The sequence below is a fragment of the Prorops nasuta genome, unplaced genomic scaffold (assembly GCF_024137725.1).
Source record: "Prorops nasuta isolate Cenicafe-Biocafe unplaced genomic scaffold, Cenicafe_Pnas_1.2 PNAS00015, whole genome shotgun sequence".
NCBI classification, from domain to species: Eukaryota; Metazoa; Arthropoda; class Insecta; order Hymenoptera; family Bethylidae; genus Prorops; species Prorops nasuta.
The window spans coordinates 3,860,214-3,883,740 of NW_027116812.1; the positions used below are offsets into that span (position 1 = coordinate 3,860,214).

General features: G+C 37.0%; 1 protein-coding gene across 1 annotated transcript in view; it reads right to left on the bottom strand.

The window, feature by feature from the left end:
• The window catches only part of Ten-a (tenascin accessory), a 338,450-nt gene that overhangs the window by 120,835 nt on the left and 194,088 nt on the right, over positions 1-23,527 (bottom strand). The window contains exon 8 of the mRNA XM_066736696.1: positions 3,975-4,050. Coding sequence (XP_066592793.1) covers positions 3,975-4,050 — 76 coding nt within the window. The remainder of the gene's footprint in view (positions 1-3,974; positions 4,051-23,527) is intronic.

The following is a 23,527-nucleotide window of genomic DNA, read 5'->3' on the forward strand; positions in this document are numbered from 1 at the left end:
ACTTAGGGAATCATTTGAATTGACGTAATAATCTGATACAAAATACAGTAAATATTTTTTAAATTAACCGTAATTCACTTAAATTAAAAACAATTAAAATTATATTGAGAAAATAATTATCGTTTCAGGAAGCTAATGAATAATATATTTCAAATTTCAATAGCTTAATAATATTTTCTATATATTTATTTTAATAACCTATTATTAAGAATATACATAATAATACGATTACTCAGTATAGTATGCTTATCTAAATGCAGGTGCAGGAAAATTAAATGTTTCTGAAGCATTAGTAAAGGTATTATTGACGAAAGTTGCAGAACTCTATTTTACTGGAAACATGAAATTGTTAAAGGTATAAGGAAAAAGAAAATCTGGCAAAATTTATTGCGTATTGACAATATTTTACAATAAACTGATGATATACGAGGGATTTAGTTTATATTTGAAAGTTTTACCGTTATGGTACGCGCTGGCTATTCTTATATGGCGCTAAGTTAAAACCGCATGAAGCTCATAGAGAGAATAGCTGTTCAACTCTTCGCCTTGCACCATACTTTATAGTTCATCTACATTGGATACCATTAAAAGTTCTCAGTCGTATAAATTTACAGCGTTTGCGATACGACACGCTCAGGGAAAATGTCCTTTAAGTTACAGTAAATATTATAAAAGAGAAAATCTTTGCAGTTAATTATTAAATTTAACTGGTACCAGACTTCAAACAATCCAAGTAATTACGAGCATGTTTTCTTATAACAATTTAGCTAAGGTTCAACATTGCAACAGAATGATATAACTGTATCGGAGATTCTAGCATTTTCATGTAATCAACTCTTGGTATTTTCCTACACTCTGTAACAGTCGTTGTAGAAAGAAATTTAAGAAATAACGTGCATTTTGTGAAGCTGTGATAAATATAGTACAAAGTATGACAAAAGAAGAAAGTGCCTGTAACTATGGAATCATTATATAACTTCTAATGTGTGCACAATTTTGAAAGACGTTTCCAGCTGAAGTTGTTCAATTTAATAAAGATTATGCGACTATATAAAACTTTATCCCTCACTCCATTTAAAAAAAATGTAGGTGACCCTGAAATCTTTTTTATATCTCCTTCTATAAAAAGTATAAGTACAATATAAGTTTCCCCTCTTGACGCCAAATATAACTTTTACTTGAACAATTTTTCCATAAGGAGGATAATTCTTTATCTGATAAAAAAGCTTTTCTCGTTATTATTGGTGAAGTTGACCCTTTTTATACTTGTAATAGTTAAACAGAGAGATGTGTTATTAAGTTTGTATAAAGTTAAAGAGAGAGAGAGAGAGAGAAAGATATTGAAAATTCATGGCAACATATGATATTACATGTCCCATTGAAAATTAAATTTACGACAAAATATTTCAATTAATAAAACTAATTGTAAAATAGTAATCTGATGATAAAAATATTTTCAAATTAAATTGATATTAAGCGTTCGGTCAGTAGTTCAAATTGCAGTGGGAAATACTATAGCATACGAGTAGCAGAGTATAATGGAAAGGCTTTTAATTTTTATTCAACCATTAGCCGAACCCATTAACCCAGTACCGTAAAACGTGACGTAGCTTTTCGAATTTGTAAAATTCTGCTGTGCTGTGTGACTGTGATTCGGTGTAGTGTGTTATATAACACACGTGTATTGTATAAGGTGTCTCTAAACAAAGGTGCGTATGTACAAGTGATAACACTGTCACGTGTACGTGTCGCGTGCCTAGGATTTTAATAACTAAGCTTGCAGACACGTTCAACAAATTCAATCTTGTCCCTGTATAATTGTAATTATTTTAAAAACAAATCTAAACTTTAATAAAAGTTTCATTCAAGTTTTAATAAATTTATAAATATGATAATAGAACAAAAATGAAGATTATAATTAAATGATTACACTATAAACATCATAGTTAAGTTAAATGATCTTTGAAATGATAGTTAAATCATTGTAGTTTAATTTTCGACGAATTAATATTAATTCTGATACCAAGAAAATATATTTAAAACTGTACATCGTTAAGTACGTGAGTGGACAAAACTTTTTACTACAAGCATTCTAAGAAAAATAGAAAAAGTGAAAGATGCTACACAGGAAACGAACTGAATATACCATAGCAGCAACCGAACAAAGAGTAAGAAGGAAGGTTACCGTGTTTCGTGGGTGCTACTAAGCCATAAATCTGCGACAGTCTTATCGTTCTGGCCCATAATTCTACCGTCATGACCATCTTTGTGTAAAACATGAGAGAGCTAAGACCCCTGCTGATACTTTGCCGAGAAGTGCATATTTCGGGAAATCTTTTCCACAGCCTATTTTGTCCTCTTGAATCAGTAACACTGATGCATATCATTTCAAAATATTAAAACAAAGAAGCCCTTGCTCTTATAGTGTCTTCGTTTTACGAGAAGAAACACAAAACTATAAAAAATAAACCAATTTTTGCGGTACGGAAAGTCATGTGTAATAAAAAAATAAAAAATATCTGCATAAAATAAATAAGATACAAAGACTATAATGAAAATTCCATTTCCAAAATACGTTTGGTAAAAAAAAATCTTAGATTCAAGAATATAATAGCAATTTTCACTTAATAGAAATTTTTTCACAATATATATTAAGGACCATCTTTAGGTTTTTATTGTTCAAAATCGATTAATAAGAGTATCGATGAATTGATCGACTCGAAGAATGAAGAGGAAGAAGTAAAGGAGGTATGGAAGAAGAGTAAGCATTCTTTTAACACGGTTGCCTCAGCAACAGAGTACCTTCTGTCTCGCTGACTTGATGTTTTCATTAACACCCGATGCCTTCTTCCCTTCTATACTCTTCTCTTCTGCCATTATAGTTCTTCTTCCTTCTTTCCTTCATCTTTCCTCCTCGCTATTTCATTTCGCCTGAAGATGGCTTCACAGTTTGACATAAGGGAGGAAACCATAATTATGAAAGAACGAAAGATCGATTCGTCTATTGTGCTAATACATCCATCAACGAACGACACGCTGAGAAAATTCCTTTGTGATAAGTAGCTTTTAAGAAGTTGATATGATTCTTGTACTCTTTTACCATTGTACTTAAGTGCAATAACTTTAAAAATTAACATTAAACCTTTGCCACTCTGCTTATCAAATACATACGATCCTTAAATTAATATATGAGAGTTTCATCTATTAGTCAATCATATATTTCGTATGAAAATTATTGTATGAAATTTGATATGTCTTAAAATGACCTGATGAGAATGTTCTCAGTAGAGAATGGGATTTGCTGAGAATGTCAATGAATGTAGAATAGGTATGGAACAGAAATCTGTCAGGAATGCCAATCATTGGAAATGCTTGATTAATATTACGAAAGTCTGGCGTGGCCCTGTGCAAGGGTTAATCAGAGACAGTGCAGGCTGTGATGCTAAGTTGGAGGCTGAATGATATGCGAAACCCTCGAAACATGTATCAATTAATATACAAGAAGACATTGGATAGATCTGACCGATCATATCAAATTATGCAAATTACAATCCATTTCTTGCTCGCTTATGCATCAAAGCCACTGGTCACAGAATTTCATTAATGAATTTACAATGCCTTTTATTCGGACATTCTTCTTTTAAGTTGTGTAATAAGTACGTCAATATTAATTTGCATAATCCCAAATAAATTAATGAGTTAAATTTTGCTAAAGCCCGGATTTGACATTAAAATTTTGTACCTAGGGATAAAATAGTGGTAAACGAATTATTGCTTCAATTTTACTTTTTACAGGTACGTATTTTATGATAAATATTAAAATTGTTAATATATAGTGTAACTTTTTCAATATAATTAAATTCAAGAGATATTTTTTGTTTAATTCAGAAAAACTTTTTAAAATTATTGAATTCACATATAAGAAATCATTTTTATATGTGTGCTTACAATATGTATGACTTGAAATGACTTACCGAGCTACTGTTGGGGTTGAAGCGACACCAGGAAACCGTGCTGGATAATTCCTTGGACTTCCCGACATCAAATATTCTGCAACACAAATATATTTGAATATTAAGTTAAATGAATGGCAGAGAAGTATTTTACTAAATACTATCATAATTCATCGTAAAGCTTCGTACAATTTTAACGAATTGAAATTTACGACGTTTGGGAAAGATTATGATGTAATTAAATTCTTATTGTCGAAATAATAAAATATCTTAATTACCCGTATTTCAATCGATTAATAAACTTATTTACGTACGCTGTTTTTTGCACACTAGTCTTAAGGGCTTTCAGCTCAGGCTGTTTACATTTTTAAACGCAATTAATAAAATACAAATTGGAGCGTACATATGCGTACAGTAATTAGCCCTGATGCATGGAGCATCATTTCTAAAATTAATAGTTTCAAAGCTTTGCTGTCATTGAATGGAAACTTTAATGTTTAAAATTTAAGGTATTTATTTGCGATTAATAAAATATCGAATTTAAACAGGTTAACATGTAACCTTTACAAGGCTGTAATTTTGTCCATCACGACTCTAGCTCTAAAGTTATCTAAATTTACCTAATAAATCATATACATATTTCACGCTAATGTACTTTTTTACTGTATTCTATAGTATTTTTAGATTTTCTGAATCTCTGATACACAGTAGTTATTTAATTATTGTCAACCTGAATATATGAAAAAAGTGAAATTAATCTAAGTAAAAAAAGATTAATTTATGCGTGCACTTCGATTTAAAAATAATCAGAGTAATTAGAAATTCTACAATTCAAGGCTTCATATAGCGTTGAGTAGTCATCTTATGAAACAGTAATGTATTGATCAATCAGTCACTGTCCTTCCATTTTGGTCGAGAAAAGTTTAAAGTTAAAGAATTCTTCAAAGGACTAAACTCAATGGTAGGGTGTAATGAAGGTACAACTTTAATGGATAATATATATTCTTTTTTTTTTATCACGAGTCAATGAAGCATTTTTACTTAGGCATTCGTCAAAGGTAGAAATTTACATGAAATAACAGGCAGTTTTCGCACTAGCAGGTATGTATATATGTTTCGTTGGAGTGTAAAGCGTCAAAGCGTACAAAAACATCGGACCAGATGTTTGCAGCACGAGTGTGTCGGATTTAGAATTTTGATGAACGCCTGCGCCGTTTTAGGGTGGCTTTCGTGGAAAATTTTCACGCGCCACTTTTTCAATGGCTCGGTGTCGAGGCGTTTTATAACCTCTCGAGACAGTTAATTGAAAAACTTTGTATTTCAATAGAGCGTACCGCCTTTTCTTTCTCCTACTTTTTAATTTTACCAAAGAAGTTTTCGCGATGGAGTGCAGCATGAAGTTTGCCGTAACATGCGCTTTGATTTGATACAATTTTCCTTATTATAACTAAACTCTGAGTTGTATTGCTCGGTTTAATTCGTAAAACGGTTATTGTGCGCGAGAGGTTAAATTATATATATATATAATTAAAATAATTCTGGAAAGACCGAGTTGTGGTAGAAATATTTTCCATTATATACATATATATATATATAGGTTTAATGATATTCGTTGGTTGACGTTGCGGACAAATTGATATAACACGATGTAATCGATCGTCAATCAAAAATTTGTAATGATGCATCTATAGGACGTATCAGTTAGGGTATTAATAATTGATTTCTGGCCTATCCTTTGCTATCAAACAGAAGAGTGACGCTGCCATTCAATTCGGCATTCATTCTCCGTGGGCCTGGTCTGTCGGTTGGAAAGCTCATACATATTTTAGTTGACGGGACGTAGCGAGATGCCTTCCTTTTATCTGTATAGTTAATGAGTTCATGACTAATGTAATCGTCACTGACGATTCTCGCCTTATCGATCGATTCTTTCAAGCGTGCTTGCTCTTTTTATACATTTTCTTATCTTCTCTCTCTCTCTCCCTCCCTCTCTCCCACGACTCCATTTTTTCCTCTTATTATCCCTTTTTGCAGAAAAATTTTCGTCTTCCAAGACAAACAAGCAAATCGCTCAAAACTCATTCCGAAATGAGGCAGTCACGCCTGCCAACCGAGAGCTACTCACACCCGTCTACTATCGATCCTCGCGTTCTTCCAAACGGATATTGGAGTAGTTCTTCGCGTCACGTGCTATGATCGATGTGACTCTTAAAAATGCACCCAAGCCACTAGCAGAATCCTTACAAAATATGACAGCATAAACGATATCCCTTCGCAATATTTTTACACTGTTGCAATTTTCCCATGAAATGGAATATAAAGGCTGCACATATACAAACATATGTAATATGCCGTATCCTATTACTTATATACCTTCTCCAACGGAACAAAAGCTCTTCGTATAATCTATTGCCAAATTGGAGCTTACTCTTTTTATATATAATAGTAATCGTTTCATTTGTAATCTGTCGAGAAGTGGCAAGTTTTTAACGAAATCAGTAACAAGCTGCTACGTAACTGTTTTACGAGTGCGATGTTTTCCTCGGCAAGAAAGAAACGACCTCGCGCAACGTGAAGATTGGCTGCTGAATTAATAACCAGAGGAATGTAACGGCAGTTGCGCGCACGAGCCGCGCGAAAACAAGAAAGGGGAAAGAATAAAATAGGAAGAAAAAAAGCTGAGAAAAACACAAAACTGGTCTGCCATTTTCTCATTTGCTCCTTTCCTACTTTTTTTCCTCCCTTTTCGAGACACAGTACATCGGCTACACCGCTTTTTATCTTTAAGCTTGCTCGAATTACACTTCGCACTGCGATTCCAAGCCAATTTGTCATTGTCTGCGTTTCAAGGATCTCTTCATCATTCCTTCCACTCGAAATCTACAATTTTATTCTTAATACACTATATCCGCGCCTAATGTTGGTTCATCGATTCAAAATCTGTGATGCGCAAATCTCACGAGTTTATTCGCACGGAAAATCTCAAATTTATCCAAGAATAAAATTTCGATAAATATATACATAAATTGCATACGACGAAAGCTACAGTTATTTTAATCATCTCTTTTGTTCTCTCGACAAATTACAAAACTCATTTTACTTCTTATCGTATATGGAATACAATCCTATACACCCAATACGATTAGTTGGATTTTCCAATCAATTGATCGAAATGTGATGTTATTCGGTGTTCTTGAAGAAAACTGGGTAGATGCTTTATTCGGTTCCTTTTGGGTTTAATTAGAATTCGACCCAGTTGCGAGGCTCATTACGATTTGGTCGATGGAGCGTGCACGCATAATAGTCGAGCTCTGCGTTTCGGTAATTTGTCCGGAGCTCCCAGCTGATTCTGGAAAATTGTTCCGCTCGTTGTTGATCGTGAGATGCTCACGGAAGAACGGGCACGAGTATATATACGTATGCGAAAGAAAAGTGTGATTATCCTGCCTAATGGCACGACAGAAACTGGGTCGATGAGCTTTGCTGCCCGGATGACATTGTCCCTGCGCGTTTTCGGTTGGCTCGCGCATCAAATTCTAACTGACTCACTCGCACGCTTGCATTATTGCATAACTATCCACCACTACCACCACCACCACCGACAGCCTGGCACTCCAATCACGCATCTACTTTAAATTTTCAGTATATCGAGTTAGTCTCACCGTCATCGGTCGGGTACAACACAAACCCGTGTGCTTCGCTATATACACTGCTATTAGTACCAGGCTTCGATGAAATTACTCGCAATTACACGTGCACACACGCACGCTGGCACACGGAAGCGCATGCGTAATGCGAATCCAACAAAGTCAAATTAAACTCTGCGAGCAAAATAACGTTTATAGGAAGCTCCGAACAGAAAAGCGCATAAGCATAATTTTACACTTAAATTAGCCAAACCCACGGGGGATTCCCTATTGGCTAGCTAAGCAGGATCTTGTAAATGGAGGCTTGCCTTTGAATAGCTTTTAATTCCCTGGAGGATTCAGATATACTATTCATCAGGGATGATCGTTCTTTGTAAAGGAGCAAAGATTAGGAGAATGGTACTCGTAATTATTGATTTTTGCTTGCAATTTTTACTTTCCCATCTTGTCATTATTTTATTATATATATATATAGCTGTTTTATAATTATAGCGAGAAGGTAGACACGATAAAGGGAGTGTGGGATATGTTGAAAAAGTTGGATGGGGGTAGAAACAGACTGGAAGGCGGAGCAAAAGGACCGAGGATGTAGAAATAAGAAAAGCAGAGGAAAAGTTAATAAAAGCAAGGGAGGAGAGTGATAACGAGAAGGCGATAGGAGCGACGGGAGTGATCTGAGTGACAAGCCAAGGGACAGCGAGCGAGGTAGTGCTGGAAAGGCAAGAGGCACGAGGAGTAGGGGGGGGGGGGAAGGAGGGGGTAGAAAATGGAATTTCAGTTACGAAGGAAGCAGGTGAAGGAACGGAAGGCTGGATGAGGGTGGAAAAAGGAGAAAAGGGGGAAAAAGGCGGTGCAAGGGTTGATAGCGTGGTGGAGTCGGATAGAGTAGGTAGAGTTGAGTCGAGAGTTTCTTGGCTGTTGGATGTTTGGCTGTCGGCCAGAGAATCTCTGAAGCGCGACGGTTACCTTTTTCTCCTGAGGGAGATCTTCTCGCAGTTACGTTCCTGTAGGTATATGCGAAAACCTCAAGTAGTCGGTGCGTACGTAAAGCCTGACAAGTCGCATACTTTTGTAGTGAACTGCCGTGTATTCATTCTGTCAATGTCAATTATTGTCCCCCACGTTTCCACCATAATTCCATTTATTTAGCTTTAAACGATCCAAGCTTCGTTTCATCCAGGAAATAACATTATTTTTTCATATTCGGCCGTTTTATACAAATATAATATACGTTTTAGCGATAGAATTTCAATGAAATTACAGGAAAGGTGAATACATAATTCTAGTCCGCGCGCGCTAGCTTAAAGTCTGTTAATAGTTGGGGTGCCACGAGCTTAGGAGAATGCGACTTCCTAATGCATGACGAATCATTAGCAAGCCCAAGCAAATAAAACTTTATTATCCGCATGGCGTTCGGATGACGTCTAACTGTCAAGGGTGTCGTAAAACGACGAGTCATTTCTACGAGTTTGAATCATAAACCATACGACATATGTGTTCTTATATATATACATAATGTGGATTATATGTGTGTAAAAATATAAATATTTAATTTAGTATATTATATACTATTGTACGCCTGAGGGAAAAATCTATTCGTGAAAGTGTGTGTATATGTGTGAGGTATATTTCTACACGTAGAAATAATACACAATTATATTTTATGTGCTCCTACTCTGTTTATGGCTTCGGAGGGCTTCGCACAAGACCACACACGTAAATACACTTGCTCGTGATTAACGATAATAGCGGAATTGCTAGATTCGAAATAGCCAAAAGCCCTCGATCGAGAGACAAACTGTCAACAAATGCAGTATGTGGGTATAACTAACTTCTCGAGCCTTGTTGGACAATCAATATTAATCAAGAGAATGCGTGCTCAGGCATCCTGATGAACGCCTTTATCCGTATTCCACTTCGTTTCTACTGTGCAATCACAGTTACCAGATTGTGTTAACAGGATATCGAAAAGCTGTGCCAATAATATGCCTAACAACGTGACAAAATTGGAAAAGTATAGTTGATCTTCTCAAATATTTAGATGTACTTTCCTTTTCTTACTTTGGATACAGATGTGTTTGGAATAATAATTCAACGATAAACTATGATTTACACATTTGGCACAGCAATTTTTATTTATATACATATACTTATTCTACTTTGTACGTTTATTGTATTCCAATCTGTATTGTGAATTCTAATTCATCTTATAAACGCTTTCATAATAATATGAAGATAAGCTTCATCAATTTAGTAAATAATCTACTTTAAAATTCTTTCCCCATCAAATTTATGTAACAATTCAAAGCCAGATCCTTAAATCTATATATAATACAATTTGCAGTAAAACAATTATTGTGATATTTAACTAAGCAATTAAGCTATTCAAGATACTGGACGTGTCAGAGTTAAATCGTAAAGTAGTACAAGTAGCGTGTATCTATATATGTGAAGAGACTTTTTGGCATGTACCTACAGTGGAAATTCCGAGACTTGAACGTAGGGGGCAATTAGATTTGAGCTTTGTTGAAAATTTGCTTTCATTACAGCTTACTTGGGAAAACTGTACATGAACGTTTATATATGTGTACATGTATGTATGTGTGTATATAGTATAAGTGTCTCCGCGAGCATAGTGGCCGCTATTAGGAACAAACCGGAAATAGAAGTGGCTGAAGTTTAACTAGCTTCGTGGCGAAATGGTCTCGTTCTCTTCATCAACTCAAACTGTAGGAATTAGCTTCTGGCCTCCGTCCAGATTGCCTCTGTACATCCGAACGAACCGCGGACCGTGTCTCATATTGACTATCTCATTTGTATCAAACTTCTTCGCAATATGTTAATTTACCAAGCGATAGGTCAACAAATAGTAGTGTATGACTTGTTTCAAACTCTCGTTACAGAAAGATTTAGGAAATATAACGTGACGGATCAATGAGACTTAATTATTCTAAAAATTTCTTATCGTGTGTGTGTGTTTTATAAAAAGATTTTTACATAATATTAATCTACGTAAAACCATCTTGTTTTTAAATTTTTGTTTCAATTTATTAACGTACCAAGTGCTAAATCCACAAATAAATGGAAAATATTGTGTAATATTTATTTTAAATCCCCATTATATATGTAGATGTATTTACAAATATCTTGATGAGCTTGTTTATAAAAAAGCTCTTTACTCTTTAAACAAAACAAATTTCACTCGCGTTATTCCATATAAAGTCACTTTGTTATTAAATTTAAATACACGTTCTTAGCCCATTATTTTGGAGTATTTTTTATCAATATTGCAGCTTCGAACTTTAATTATAGTTAGCAAATAAATGAAAGTGATGATTATTGTTACACCTACTGCCAGTGGGTGTTATCAGGAAACAAAATAACATAACAAGCCACAAATGTATAGAGATAAACATGTGAGAATAATTGGCTGGAAAAGAGTAATACTACTCGATGCTTGGCTTCGGGCCACGATTATTAATCGTGCCAATGGCTTTTGCAAATTTACAATGAAATAGCAATGAAAGAGCTGGTTGGCGGCATAATAAACTCGACTTTATGGCGGTATTCGCCCGCATTACAAGGGAAAGCCGAATCGCTAGTATCTGACCGAATTCGGACGACGAGGGGATAAATTGTTACACGCTTTTGGTGCACTAGCTGCTGGCGAATTGTGCATTTGCGTCACGTAACCTGTTTTACGTTAGCGCTTTTGTTCCGCATGAATCTTATTAGCGCCCAACCATTTTACAGGGAATCGTGTTAAACGTAGTTTTCTACATTAAACCTTTTGCACCTCCTTTCGCCAACGTTATTTCTCTGCTTTTCTTACATACGCTGTTATTCAAGCTAGAGATTTGCCGCTTGAAAACCCTACAAATCTTCTAAATAAATATAAAAGTTCAAAAGTCCAAAAATATCATTATTCCCAAAATGAGAATCTTCTTATTAGAGAAATGAAAATTCATTCACAGTTGTATATTGAAAAAACTGCATAGTTGCGAGCCACAAATTGTTACTGTTAAAGTTTTAATTAAAAAAATTGTAAATCAGTAGAGCAATTTTAACGTAAAAATAGAACTACAAGTGGTTTCCCACAGTAGAGCCAAATATTTCAATTTTACAATTTAAGAGAAAAATGTTTTCAATCTTTGATACATTACGAATTGATAATAGTTTCGATAGAGTTGCTTTAAACTTTGGATGCTTGAAAATTATGTTTGTTTATACTTAAATTTCTTCTGAAGCAAGAATAAATTATTTGCAAATATTAAAGGTAAGTAAAGAAGCATTCGTTTTTGGTCGAACGTGCTTCTCTAATCGTGCTTTTATCGATCCACTATAAAATTATTCGACAAGACGTGTTTCGCAAGAGTACATGTATTGTACAGGACATAGGTCCTGATACTTTCTGAGCAACAAATTTCTATGGAATAGTTTTTGTTTGGGAAGCGAATGTTCAACGAATGGAGTGGGAAAACTGCGCACGTAGAGAGGAGAAACATACGAACTGAAAGAGACTACCACGCTTCAACACTCTCGCTTCGTTGCTCTTTCTCGGATAGTTATAACTGTAGCTATGTTTCTCACTAACATCCACAATGTAGATATTAAGCTACGGGTGTATGTATAGTGTTGCTGTGCGAGAAGGGATTTAAAAAGAAGAAGTAGTGGTAAAAGGATTCTCTTATATCCCTTGGCTATCTATTATTAATGAGGTGGTATCAACACCCTTGGCTATTAGTGACCATTTATATACACTTATATACATTAGTTAACGTTAAACCCATAGAACAAGTTTTTTACTTATGTATATATATTAGAAATGACGTTCAATTTGCAGCGAGTAGCTTTAATATTAATTATAAATTCTTAGATTTCATTTATACATCTTTAGATGAAGTTTCTTAAATTGAGATTTCTTTGAGACTATAGTATTTTTACATTCTGATATGTTAGCTAAATCTAAGGCTTTGGTTCTGTTGCCTCCCTCGAGAAGTTACCTATTTAAAAAGTGATCCAATGAAATAAAAAACACGATCGACACAAACACATTCATAGAATTGTCATTTGGTACAGTCAATCCATCATTCTTGTCAAAAGACATTAATAAAGCTTCCTGGACTATTTATATTCTTCATCACGTATTTGTTGCCAAAGTTATACAACCACACGATCAAGAATTTTTCCACAGAAGGTAATATTTACTTTCCAAGTTATAAATTAGTTATACGAGTAGTGTAATTTAGGTTTATTTGCTCCTAAGTTTTATTCTGAATCAAATTTCAAAGTTTTTGTTAAAAGCTTTAGTTGTTAGTTCTTTGGCAAGATGCGATTTCTGCATGAAACCAATGTCATTGCGAGTTAACTCAATAATCTGTTGGTCGTGTGTATGTACTTGTTTCGAGAATTCCTTTGGAGATATAGTGCGGTAGAGGTAGCATAGTGGTCATGTCCGAAACTTTTCGACTGTTGGTCCACTTCGACAGGTAGCGGTACGTTAGTGAGTTGTTTCGTATTTCGTATCGAACTATCTATTGTCCACTGCTGTTATGTACATTGCTGGCAAGGAACACGATCAGAGTTATACCTTCTGACGGTCTTGGCTTCTGCGAATCTCTAAACTTCTCTCTCTCTCTCTCTCTCTCTCTCTCTGCCCCCTTCTCCTATACCCACCCCTTTCCTAATTACTTTTTTTAATCTTCAGATCAATCTGGTAAAAGCGCTAAGGTTGGTACAGTCTTAACATAAACTTATGCCATGAGAGTTTCCAGGCAACGATGTTATGATAAAAAGTACGATAGAGCACGAATGACACCAGGGACAATGGTAGAGTTGCCGACTAATCCCCAGGAGAGAATAAATAAAATGCGAATTATGAAAGAGGGTTCAGTCACATCTGTGATGTGTTTACGTAATTACGGGTTATCGACCTTAATTTCATTTTAGATAACAAACTCAACCCTCTCGCTTGTATAAATTTACATTTAGCTCCAACAGTTATCTCGTACCTCAACGTTATCACTCACGATCTTGCACGATTTGTGCAAAAAAATAGCTATGTTTAAGAAGAATTATGCATTTCTAATTGAATATCTGCTCGATCAGACTCATTAAGGTGTTAAGTGAAATTCACGGTTGTTATTATACAGTTTCTTCATGTAAAAGACAAGGAATTTCACGGTGGATTAAAACGAATGGTCCTAGGGGAGGCTAAGTTGGAATGCGCGTGAAAAGTGTAGGTATACGTAGCCCTATCAATAAAGCAGGATAATTGCTGTAGCGTGAGCACAATTCCATGGATTGAAATCGTAAAGTAAGAGCGTGAAAGGGTGATGGTAGAAGAAAGCGATGGGAAGGGTAGAATTGGGTGATGGTGGTCCACGCGGTTTTCTAAACTTATGCGAGCCACGTGCAGCATTCTAATTTGCTTACGTGGAGCCTGGCTTTAAAACACAATGCTTTATATAGTATACAAGTCCCACGAACAATGTACGTTCCGCTCTTTCGGCTTCTCCTTATTGTCTCCTAGAGTGCAATTCGTGTGTCCCCTGTATACCCGATTCAACCAGCCCACTCCGACTACTTGGATTAAAATCAAAATCAACAGCTATACGTGATCTGGAAACACTCGAACAAATACAATGCTTTTACAATAATTAACACTGATCTGGTATTTCCATCCTGTCTCTGAAACCGTTGCAAAATTTGCTGAGAAATTGCAATCCCAAACGTGATGTTTTATTCTGTCAACATATTCTATGTGTTAAGCAAATTTGTTTAAATAATTTTTATATTGGATACTAGACACGTTTGTTGATTTATTCGCAAGTGCCAAAAGGACTTATTAGACGAGATAAAGTTAATGTGTCAGTAAGCACAGCGTGTTTTATTCTGTGCTTTCATTTCGCTTGTAATGTATCTGTTCCAATTTAAATTCCGGGTGGGTCTCGCACGGAGAGGCCGAAGAACCTAATATAATCCCGGGTACAAGGGGCACTTGGTACGCCTGGGATCTAACCTGCATACATTTGGCAAATAGGCGCGTTACCGTTAAGAATACCGTGTGCGTGCTGTTACTTTTGCAGTAACGACAGCGAGAGCTTCAAGCCACACGAAGAAATATCATGACGATTTCCTCGTCAAAACAGACAAATCGTCGATATAATTGTGTAATTTTTAATCTTTCTTCGGGGAAAAATATTTCTTTTTTTTTTCGAGGTAAAATCAATCTTGGTATACCTCTACTTTATATTCTAAAAACACTCGCAATTTCATTGTTTCATTTTATTTTAATGAATTTACTAGCTTCTACTTTTCAATTCAATTAACCTCTAATGCTTTCCTAACTAAGATTTAAATGTTTCAAAATACTCTATAGACATTGAGAGAAAAGAATTTGTACTCCTTTGGACAATTTTGTCACGATCCAGCACAAATGCAATTTAAAGAATAATTTAACCAACTTGTTTGTTTTGAAGATGTAGGCGTGGTTATTGAAGACGACTAAGAAACGTTTAAAAAAGTGTCGATTGTACAAAAATTACGGAACCCATTTTAAACTTTCGCGACGGTATCGATGGTACTTTTTATTACAGTGTGATTTCTAAAAGTTATTCATACGACAAAACACGTGAACCGACAGTAATACTTACAATAATCCCAGTCTAAACTTAAGATCCATATAAGAATACTCAAAAATGCAAAAAAGAGGGTGCATTTCTTTGAGCAATTAGTTAAGATCGAGTACAAACCTTTGTTTGCACAATTAATTTAAATCAACGAAGTGAACTAAATTAAAAAATCAAACGTATTAGTTTAAAACGTTCAAGAAACGTCAAAAAACTGATAAATAGAAAAATCTTCCAAGTTAACCTTACCGACGGTGTTAAAGGACTTTTTTCAGTTTGCTTTCTAGACACTATCTAAACACGCAAATCAATGGCAATATTAAAAATATCCTGAATCTTAATTTATAAACCATAGAAAGACACTTTAAAATTTAAAAGAATAAGACAATAACGTTCTGAAGAAAGCAATGGATCCACTTCACTGTTAAAAGGACACTAATGTAAACAGTGAATGTGTACAGATGACATACATACGAAATTGCAAGTAATTGTCGAGTAAGAATAAAATGATGGTGGAGCAGCGTGGTAGATATACTCACCAACGCGGTCAATGTCTTCCTGCGTATAGTAGTGATGCATCGTGATGATGCTGCGCCGGTTTGCGGCACCAATTGAATCACTCGGCCGACGGTTTATGGCAGTACAATGATCATGACGACGACTAATACAGCGATCACTTTACCACGCTATTACTCACTTTCATCTCAAACAGTCGCTAGGTCACCCTTACCCATTTGTCACTTCCTGCGCGTTGCCGTCTCACGATTTTGCTCACGCGCAACAAATTTACTTTACTCAACACCTTATTTATTATTCTTTACCTCACCACTTTGATCTCTGATAATTATCCCTCCCGAAATTCGCAATATTTCCCAAATTCAATCTCACCGCTACCCCTACCCTCCTACACCTTCCACCTGCACCTCGAATTACCCTCGCAAAATCACGACACTTTTTTTTCAATAGTACAAGCGAGTCTGTCTCAACCATCACTGACGCATCGCACTTGACGAGACACCGTAGGATTTTCCATTTGTTTATGCCGGTCTCGTGGATATTTTGCACGATCACTCAAACGTCACGATAGCTCCTGCCAGTTTTAGAACGGAGGAACGGGGATGAGGGAGAAACGTGAAAATTTCATGATGGCCGAAATATTGGTGAAAAGTTCGAATGCACCGTGAACCGCGATATATCCAAGTTCTGGAGAGGTTGTTCACCTGGGGGTGGGGGAGAAGGGGGAAGGGGGAAGGATGATTCTCCGCGAGGCCGCAGATGTCGTCCAGGTGCACAGTGGGCGTCTAACGAAATAGGTTTAAGGTTATGGGAGATATCTGCCCATGGTTGCGTGGATTCGCGATTAATCTCGAGCACGATTATGCGTGGTTCTTTAAAACTGCGCCGTTGGTAAAGTTCTTTTTCTGGTGAAACTGACAGGTTCTCGTGGAATCGGACAAGTTGGAAAGATCGAATGGAGGTTTAAAACGATATACCCGACAACATTCTGGCGTTCTGATAATGCTGAGCACGATTCTGCGCAAAGTGCGCTGGTACCGGAGCCGCCACGTTAGGGTAGCCTGCGATGGTAGCGCCACGCAGTAGGGGTGCTTTTCGTTTCCACCCCCGTGACATCCTGCCCCCACCCCCCGTCCAAGCTGCTCTGCGGTATCGATTGGCCCAGTTGTCCGTCGCCAGAGACTGTTCCCTCCAACATCCGAACGCGAAACTTCCTCCTCCCATTCGTGCACCACCCCCCCCCTTCCTCTCCCTCTCCCTCACTCTCATTCTCTCTTTCTCTTTCTCACGTGCTTTTTCCCTCCCTCTTATGTTTCCTTATTTATCCTCACTCCTCTGCGTCTTCCTCTAATTTTCTCACCGAGTCTTCAACAACTGTATATATTTCCGTATAATTACTTTTTAAAAACAAAGCCACTAAAAATTATCTACGCACTAAAGAAGTATACAATGTCGAAAAATAGTTGAAACTTCTAGGCGAAATTTTTGGATAATTTTTCGATGTAAGTATGGTAGTATTTAGGGATAATATATTTCAATGATTGTGTAATCTTTGATGATTTTTAAAGATATATTAATTAATTGCAAAAATTGAGTATTTATCTAATAACGTTTTCTTCTTTCTAATTTTATGTTGAAATTGCTTTAGTTTATATCATTTTTGGAAATACTGAATAATGGCAATATTTATACAGGTACATTTGATACGATGTGTGCAATTTGTAAAAGCTCTATTGTTTTTAGCTGCAGACAACGTGTCAGTTTTTCAATGTACTTGTAAAGCTTCTATATATATCAAAGTCTCATGTGACTTTGAATATACTGACATGCTCGAAGGTGACGTAATGTTTAATTAAAAAAGAGTGCATTTGTCTACACATTTCTGTGCTACAATTAATAATTGCAAAAAGGTTCAAGATACATCGTAATTATTTAATGTGTGATTCAACGTCAACGGTTGACCAAGTTATCACGTTGAGTGTACTATATGCACTTTCACATCATATTTATGCAAATAGAAAGCTTTCATTACAAGTGTGTACTAAAATCGTTAAAATAAAATAAATAGGCATAAAAATATCGTAAAACCATACGAATTCGCATTACACACTAGACTTGTGCAAAAATCTAGTTTACATCTCTGGTTATTTAACACGTGTCTTTTGGACATGTACAAATGTTTGATACAGTGTCAGACCCATTAGTAATCATGCTTGGTACTCGACGCTAGGAGGCAGAAGTCTGTCAGATCAAAATATTTAATAACTTTTACTATTTTACATAATCAGAAACGATGCTAATAGATATTTATCGAATGACGTAGAAAAAACAAGTCCTCGTGAAACTCGTTCATGAGAAAAAAAGGGAAAAAAGTGAAAAGACTATCAGAGAGAAAAAGAAGGAACCTCCTTTCCATCCCCTAGACCATTCCTTCGCCCTCATCTGAGCTTTATTATATGCCGAGCTGGATGCATAACAATACTAAGCGTGACCCATTCTTTTCCTACCCTTCTTCACCCGTCCCCTTTGGGACAATCTAGCTCAGAGCTACTCCCGTGGGCATAGTCGAGTATCACCGCGGGAGCATCGCGTTACAATGCGTTGCTAACAAAGTCATCGATTAATTCAGTCAATAACTAGAAAAATACATCAAACCACCGATTTTTTCTCTCATTATTCAAACACGTCAACTTCTCTATATTATTCCATCTCTCAAATTCTTATCGACATTATTTCCTCAACGCTTTAAATTGTTCTGTACAAAGGTTGATCGATTCACACGACGACATATAGCTGGCGATTTTTTGTAGGATTTCCATCAGAATGTTTCTGCTGGGTATCGACGTAGCCAAGATAAAGTCACGTAAATCCTTGCGGCGCGTGTGTTTTTATCCCATATTCCCGGTGTAGGTAAGGCGTAAGGGGTGATGGTGGTGGTTAGTGCGGATGGCCGATTTCAAAGATATTCGAACGATGTATCGAGCGAAATGGGCAAGCTGGAAAAAAAAGGTAAAAGAGAAACAGCCCCGTGGGGCAGAGAACGTTTCCCTAAAACAGACCAATGAGCCACCACTGTTCGTCATACATCAAGCAATCGGAGGAGCTCCCTGCATGTGCGAATTCGTCGGGGCGAACGCGAAAGGCTATGCATCATATACCTTACAGATTGGTGTTAGGCAAGAAAAAGCAACACCAATAGCCCAGCAAACGCCCGTCCCATAGTCAAATGGTTGGAAAATAATGAAAGTAAAGTATCGACGATCCATCCTCGCGAATTGCGTCCCACCCGGCCAATTCTCATCCCACATTTCAACCATGCTTCCCTGAATTCTCAAAAACACTCCCAATTGAACAGCTTTGGTCAAAAATACCGCAATAATCGCCCAAATTTAGCCGAAACCATTGCAGGATCTGCATTCCAATTATTTCTCGTGGTAATTAAAACAATTAAACGAGAATTTCATGTTGAATAGATGTATTAATATTGTTGTAAATATAATACAAAATTATCGAATGATTTAAATGATTTATGATGTACCAAATAATATAATTTAAAGCAGATTGTATTTCGCTTGGTGGGGATATTTCAATTATGTTGATGAATCAACGAAAGAATAAAAATGTGCTAATGTAAGCAAATAGATTAAGATCGTAGTTACGCTGGAAGCTGATAAAAATGTTGCACAGCAGTTTGCGAAACGTGCAAATGTTATTACGAGGTACGCAACAGGCGGTCAGCAGACAGCGACAACGCGGCGGCAGGATAACGGTAGATAATACACGTTGAATGAATATCCTTTGAATAAAATATGCACCATTTAACGATTGTCTCATGATCGCAGGGAGCCATGGGCATCTTCCTCGATGCTATAATACTTGCAAAAATATGCACGTCGCAAAGCGAGCAAGTATGTATATCCAGCTAAACGGGCCGTTTCAACAAGGATGAAGGATCTATATGTATTATAAGTACGAAAATGGATTTGTTCAAGAATGTATATGTATATAATATGTATGTATATATATAAAATCAGTCTTCCTTTCCTTCTTCATCCCACAACCCTGTCTCCCTCCTCCTTCTCTCTCTCTCTCTCTAATTAGGGGTGGCACGAAATTACACAAGTTTCACGAGGCTGTATATTCTAATTTGAGACGATCGTTAAAGGTCGAACCGACAGTTGCTTATGCATATTCATTGGCCATTTATTAACGAGTCTGCGGCCAAATCCAGAAGAAGCCTGATGCATACCGAGCCGGCCTTAACGAGCGTTTTATAAATTAATGACGGGTATGATGGGTGGCGCGGAAACGCAGTGGACGGTTTCAGGGAGAATTCAGCTGGCGTTTTGGCCGCGCGACTCCAATTAACGCGCAAGGGACATTGGCCGTGCTCTCCGACGCCAGTGCAAATAAACGCCCGCACCCACTACACACCTGTCTCTCCACACCCCTTTCGTCTCTCCTCTCGTTATTACGCCGACCAACCTATATCGCTCGCTTTGCCTATCCTCCTGTAATTGCTGGCCGCACCCGTTTCACCCTCTAACCCCACCTACCGACCATCCTTCCTTCGTTATCTGCGCGACTCCCTTTTTTCCACTTGTACATACCACACACGCACACACACATACACTCGTGCATCCATTCATTTGCAAAATAAGATTCGAGCAGAAACTTTTATAGATACGATATTGATTCTCCTGTTTCAGATCTGTATCAGAGTTGTATATGGACGCGCTGTAATGTCGAGGAAAATGAAAATTGTAAACGAGGAAAGAGGTGTGTACGTGGAGTTAAGTCTAATGGCTTGTAACTAGTGTGCTCCAGTGATTATACGTACTTGGTCAAGTTGGTAGGAGCCAATGTAGGTTCAGCAACAGCCGCGTGAGCCAACCCTGTGCAAAAGGGGTGAGAAAGGCTTAACGCGAGACTTTATGAATATATGGCTATAGCTGGCATCAGAGCTCAGGTAAGATAAGGACTTCCCATTCTCTCTGCCTCACCCTTTTCAAGCCTTCCCCATAGCCTTTTACGGAAAACGCTACACTGTCAAATCCGAGCAACGCTTTCCCAAGCACGCAGTCCGACCCCCTTTCCACCCCTCACCGTGTCACGCCTGTCTCTCCGCTATCTCCCTCGCATCATCCTATCTCCCGTTCGCGCTTAGCGTCAGATTTCGTAACTTCTGCCAGGGGCCAGAACCTCGTTAATATTCCAGGGACTGCTTTTCATCGAGTTGTCTCTTCCTATCCACCAATAATCTATTTCTCTTGATAATCGTCCAATATTGTGTATAATAATCTCCCAGTGTACGATCCGCTTTTTCTTTTCGTTATACCGATCGGGCGTTGATGGTTAAATATGTGATTTTTTTTAATTATGGTGATTGTGAAGAATTTCTTAATATAATAAATAGGGTAGATCATTTTTATCATGCGTAGCTTTCTTTTACTATTTGGCAGGAGATTCTATTGAGTCTACTGTTATCTTTCGAAATCGTATTAATAATAATAAACTTCCTAGTCGATTTTTCAATTCGTTGTAACGCTCGGAATATAATAATCGAGTTTATAACTATTTCGTATTTTTATTGGAAAGGCTTTCTAAACTTCTCAAGACATATGATGGAATAAAATACTCGTGTATCGTCTAATAAAGCGTGTAATAATCTTCAAATGTAGAATTGGATATTTCAGTCTGATATAACGATCGAGAATTGATGACAAAGTGCATGGTTATTTTAAAATAAAAACAACAATGAAGAAATTCTAAAGAAATATGGCACAGAATAAACTACGTTATTTGTGTAATGGATAGTAAAGTAGTTATGCTGGAGCAGATAGAGAGAATGGAATGTTTGTATTGTGCACCCATATGCATCGTTACGTAAAACGCCAGTTGTAACTTTGATGCTGGGCCAGCCAATGGGAAAAATAGCAGTGGATTTCAATTTCATGGGACGAAAAAAACTCATTAAAGGGTTATTTCCGCGTATAAACATAAAGGAAACGAAACGTTGAGAGTCACCAGCGCCTCCTTTAAACGGAGAAACTACAAGGGTAAAAGGGTTCGAGTTGCCGGGAGGTATCCATAAGGATAAACTAAGATGATTGCGCGAAAGGAAAAAAGAGGGTGAAAAACTGACGGCAAGAGTCTGGGAGTGCAAAATAAATATCCCAGTGGGACACGAATCACTGAGGAAACGAGAAAAATAATGAAATTCGCTTTAAAATCAGCTAAAGTGAATATTATTTAAATCTACTGGAATAACAGAAAAACTACGTCGACTGTTACGCTTCTCTAATACTTTCCGACTGACGATATTTATTAACACATCGGATTATACATGATTGGCAACTCTATGAAGTGGTAGAATTAGCTATCTCCCAAGCTTTTTATTATTTTAAAAGAAATTCATCGGAATAATCGATATTAAAAAATGAAAGAAAGAGCTCTGAGAGAGTGTGTGTATGCCTATGATATTGGTCGATAAAGTTTTGACGGAAGAATGATGACAAATTGAGAAGAGGATCGTTGAATGGATAGAAATGGCATGCTAACGACGTTTTGGACATCGAGATATGTTCAATGATAATATCTGGTGGCCGCACCGACTGAAATTACTTCGCACCTCGGTGGGTCGCCTTTTATGTATACGTAATATCAGGGGCCGCGTTACTCGTTGCTGCCGCAGATTGCTATTGGACGATAACGATATTCACGTCCATTTAACACGCTCTCCTCGTCTATGAGAAATAGGCATACGCATACCCTCCCTTGCATTCACCCCTTATATCGTCATACGCGTGTCACGCATCAAGGGTTTGAATCTTGATCGCGTCGAGCGAACTGCTTTTGCCATTCGATCTGACAGTTATCCAGAGATGAGATTCCGAGACCGATCTATGCACACATCCGTCATTACGATATACCGCAAGTATAAGTCTTTTACAGTTTACATTATCCCCTGTCCAACAGCTTCAGATGACACGTGCATTGTCACATCATCACCAGTACTATCCACCATCAGCTGTCTCAATAGCTTTTACTACTCCCTTTCAATATAGTTATATTTATTACATCAACAAAAAAATCCTTCTTTCACCACGCTCCAATTAATCTATAGACCAGAAATTGCCTAATTAATCCTATTCGCGTTTTAAAAAATTGGAATCGGTAATTTGCACAAACAACAGTGCTGAGGAATAACGTAAGCATCAAGGTAGAAGTGCGTTTAATTTTTCAGACTTTCAAATTATACTTTAATCCAAATCTAAATAAGTGTACAACACGCAGCGTTTCAAGCTCTCGAATAAATTCCATCGTTGTCGTAAATTCCTTGAGAAGAGACAGGAAGAGATGCGGGAAGGTAACGGCGAGGTGGCAACTACTGCAAGAGAGGAAAGTTAAATTGTAAAATTACGTTTTCCTACAGTTCTTGATTAGAATTTCACTCCTCTCAATTCGAGTCTTGACAGTGTCTCTCTGAGCCCCTGGCTTTGGGTGGCCCAACATGCAAATATTCGTATATCGTGCAATGCTATTTCTATCCATTTACTCACCTATCCCTTACCCCAATCTTTGCTGACCCCTTTTCGGCATTGCTACCATTCAGTTTTGCCACCCCCCCCCCCCCCCGCCTTCTTTACCAATCTGCTCTGCTCTTTCAGATCAATATACGTACATAAATATATATGTTTTTCTGGATAGCCCTTCACCCCCCTCTTACTCCCACTCCTTTAACCCACAATGATCACTTATACTACTTATGCTATACTTA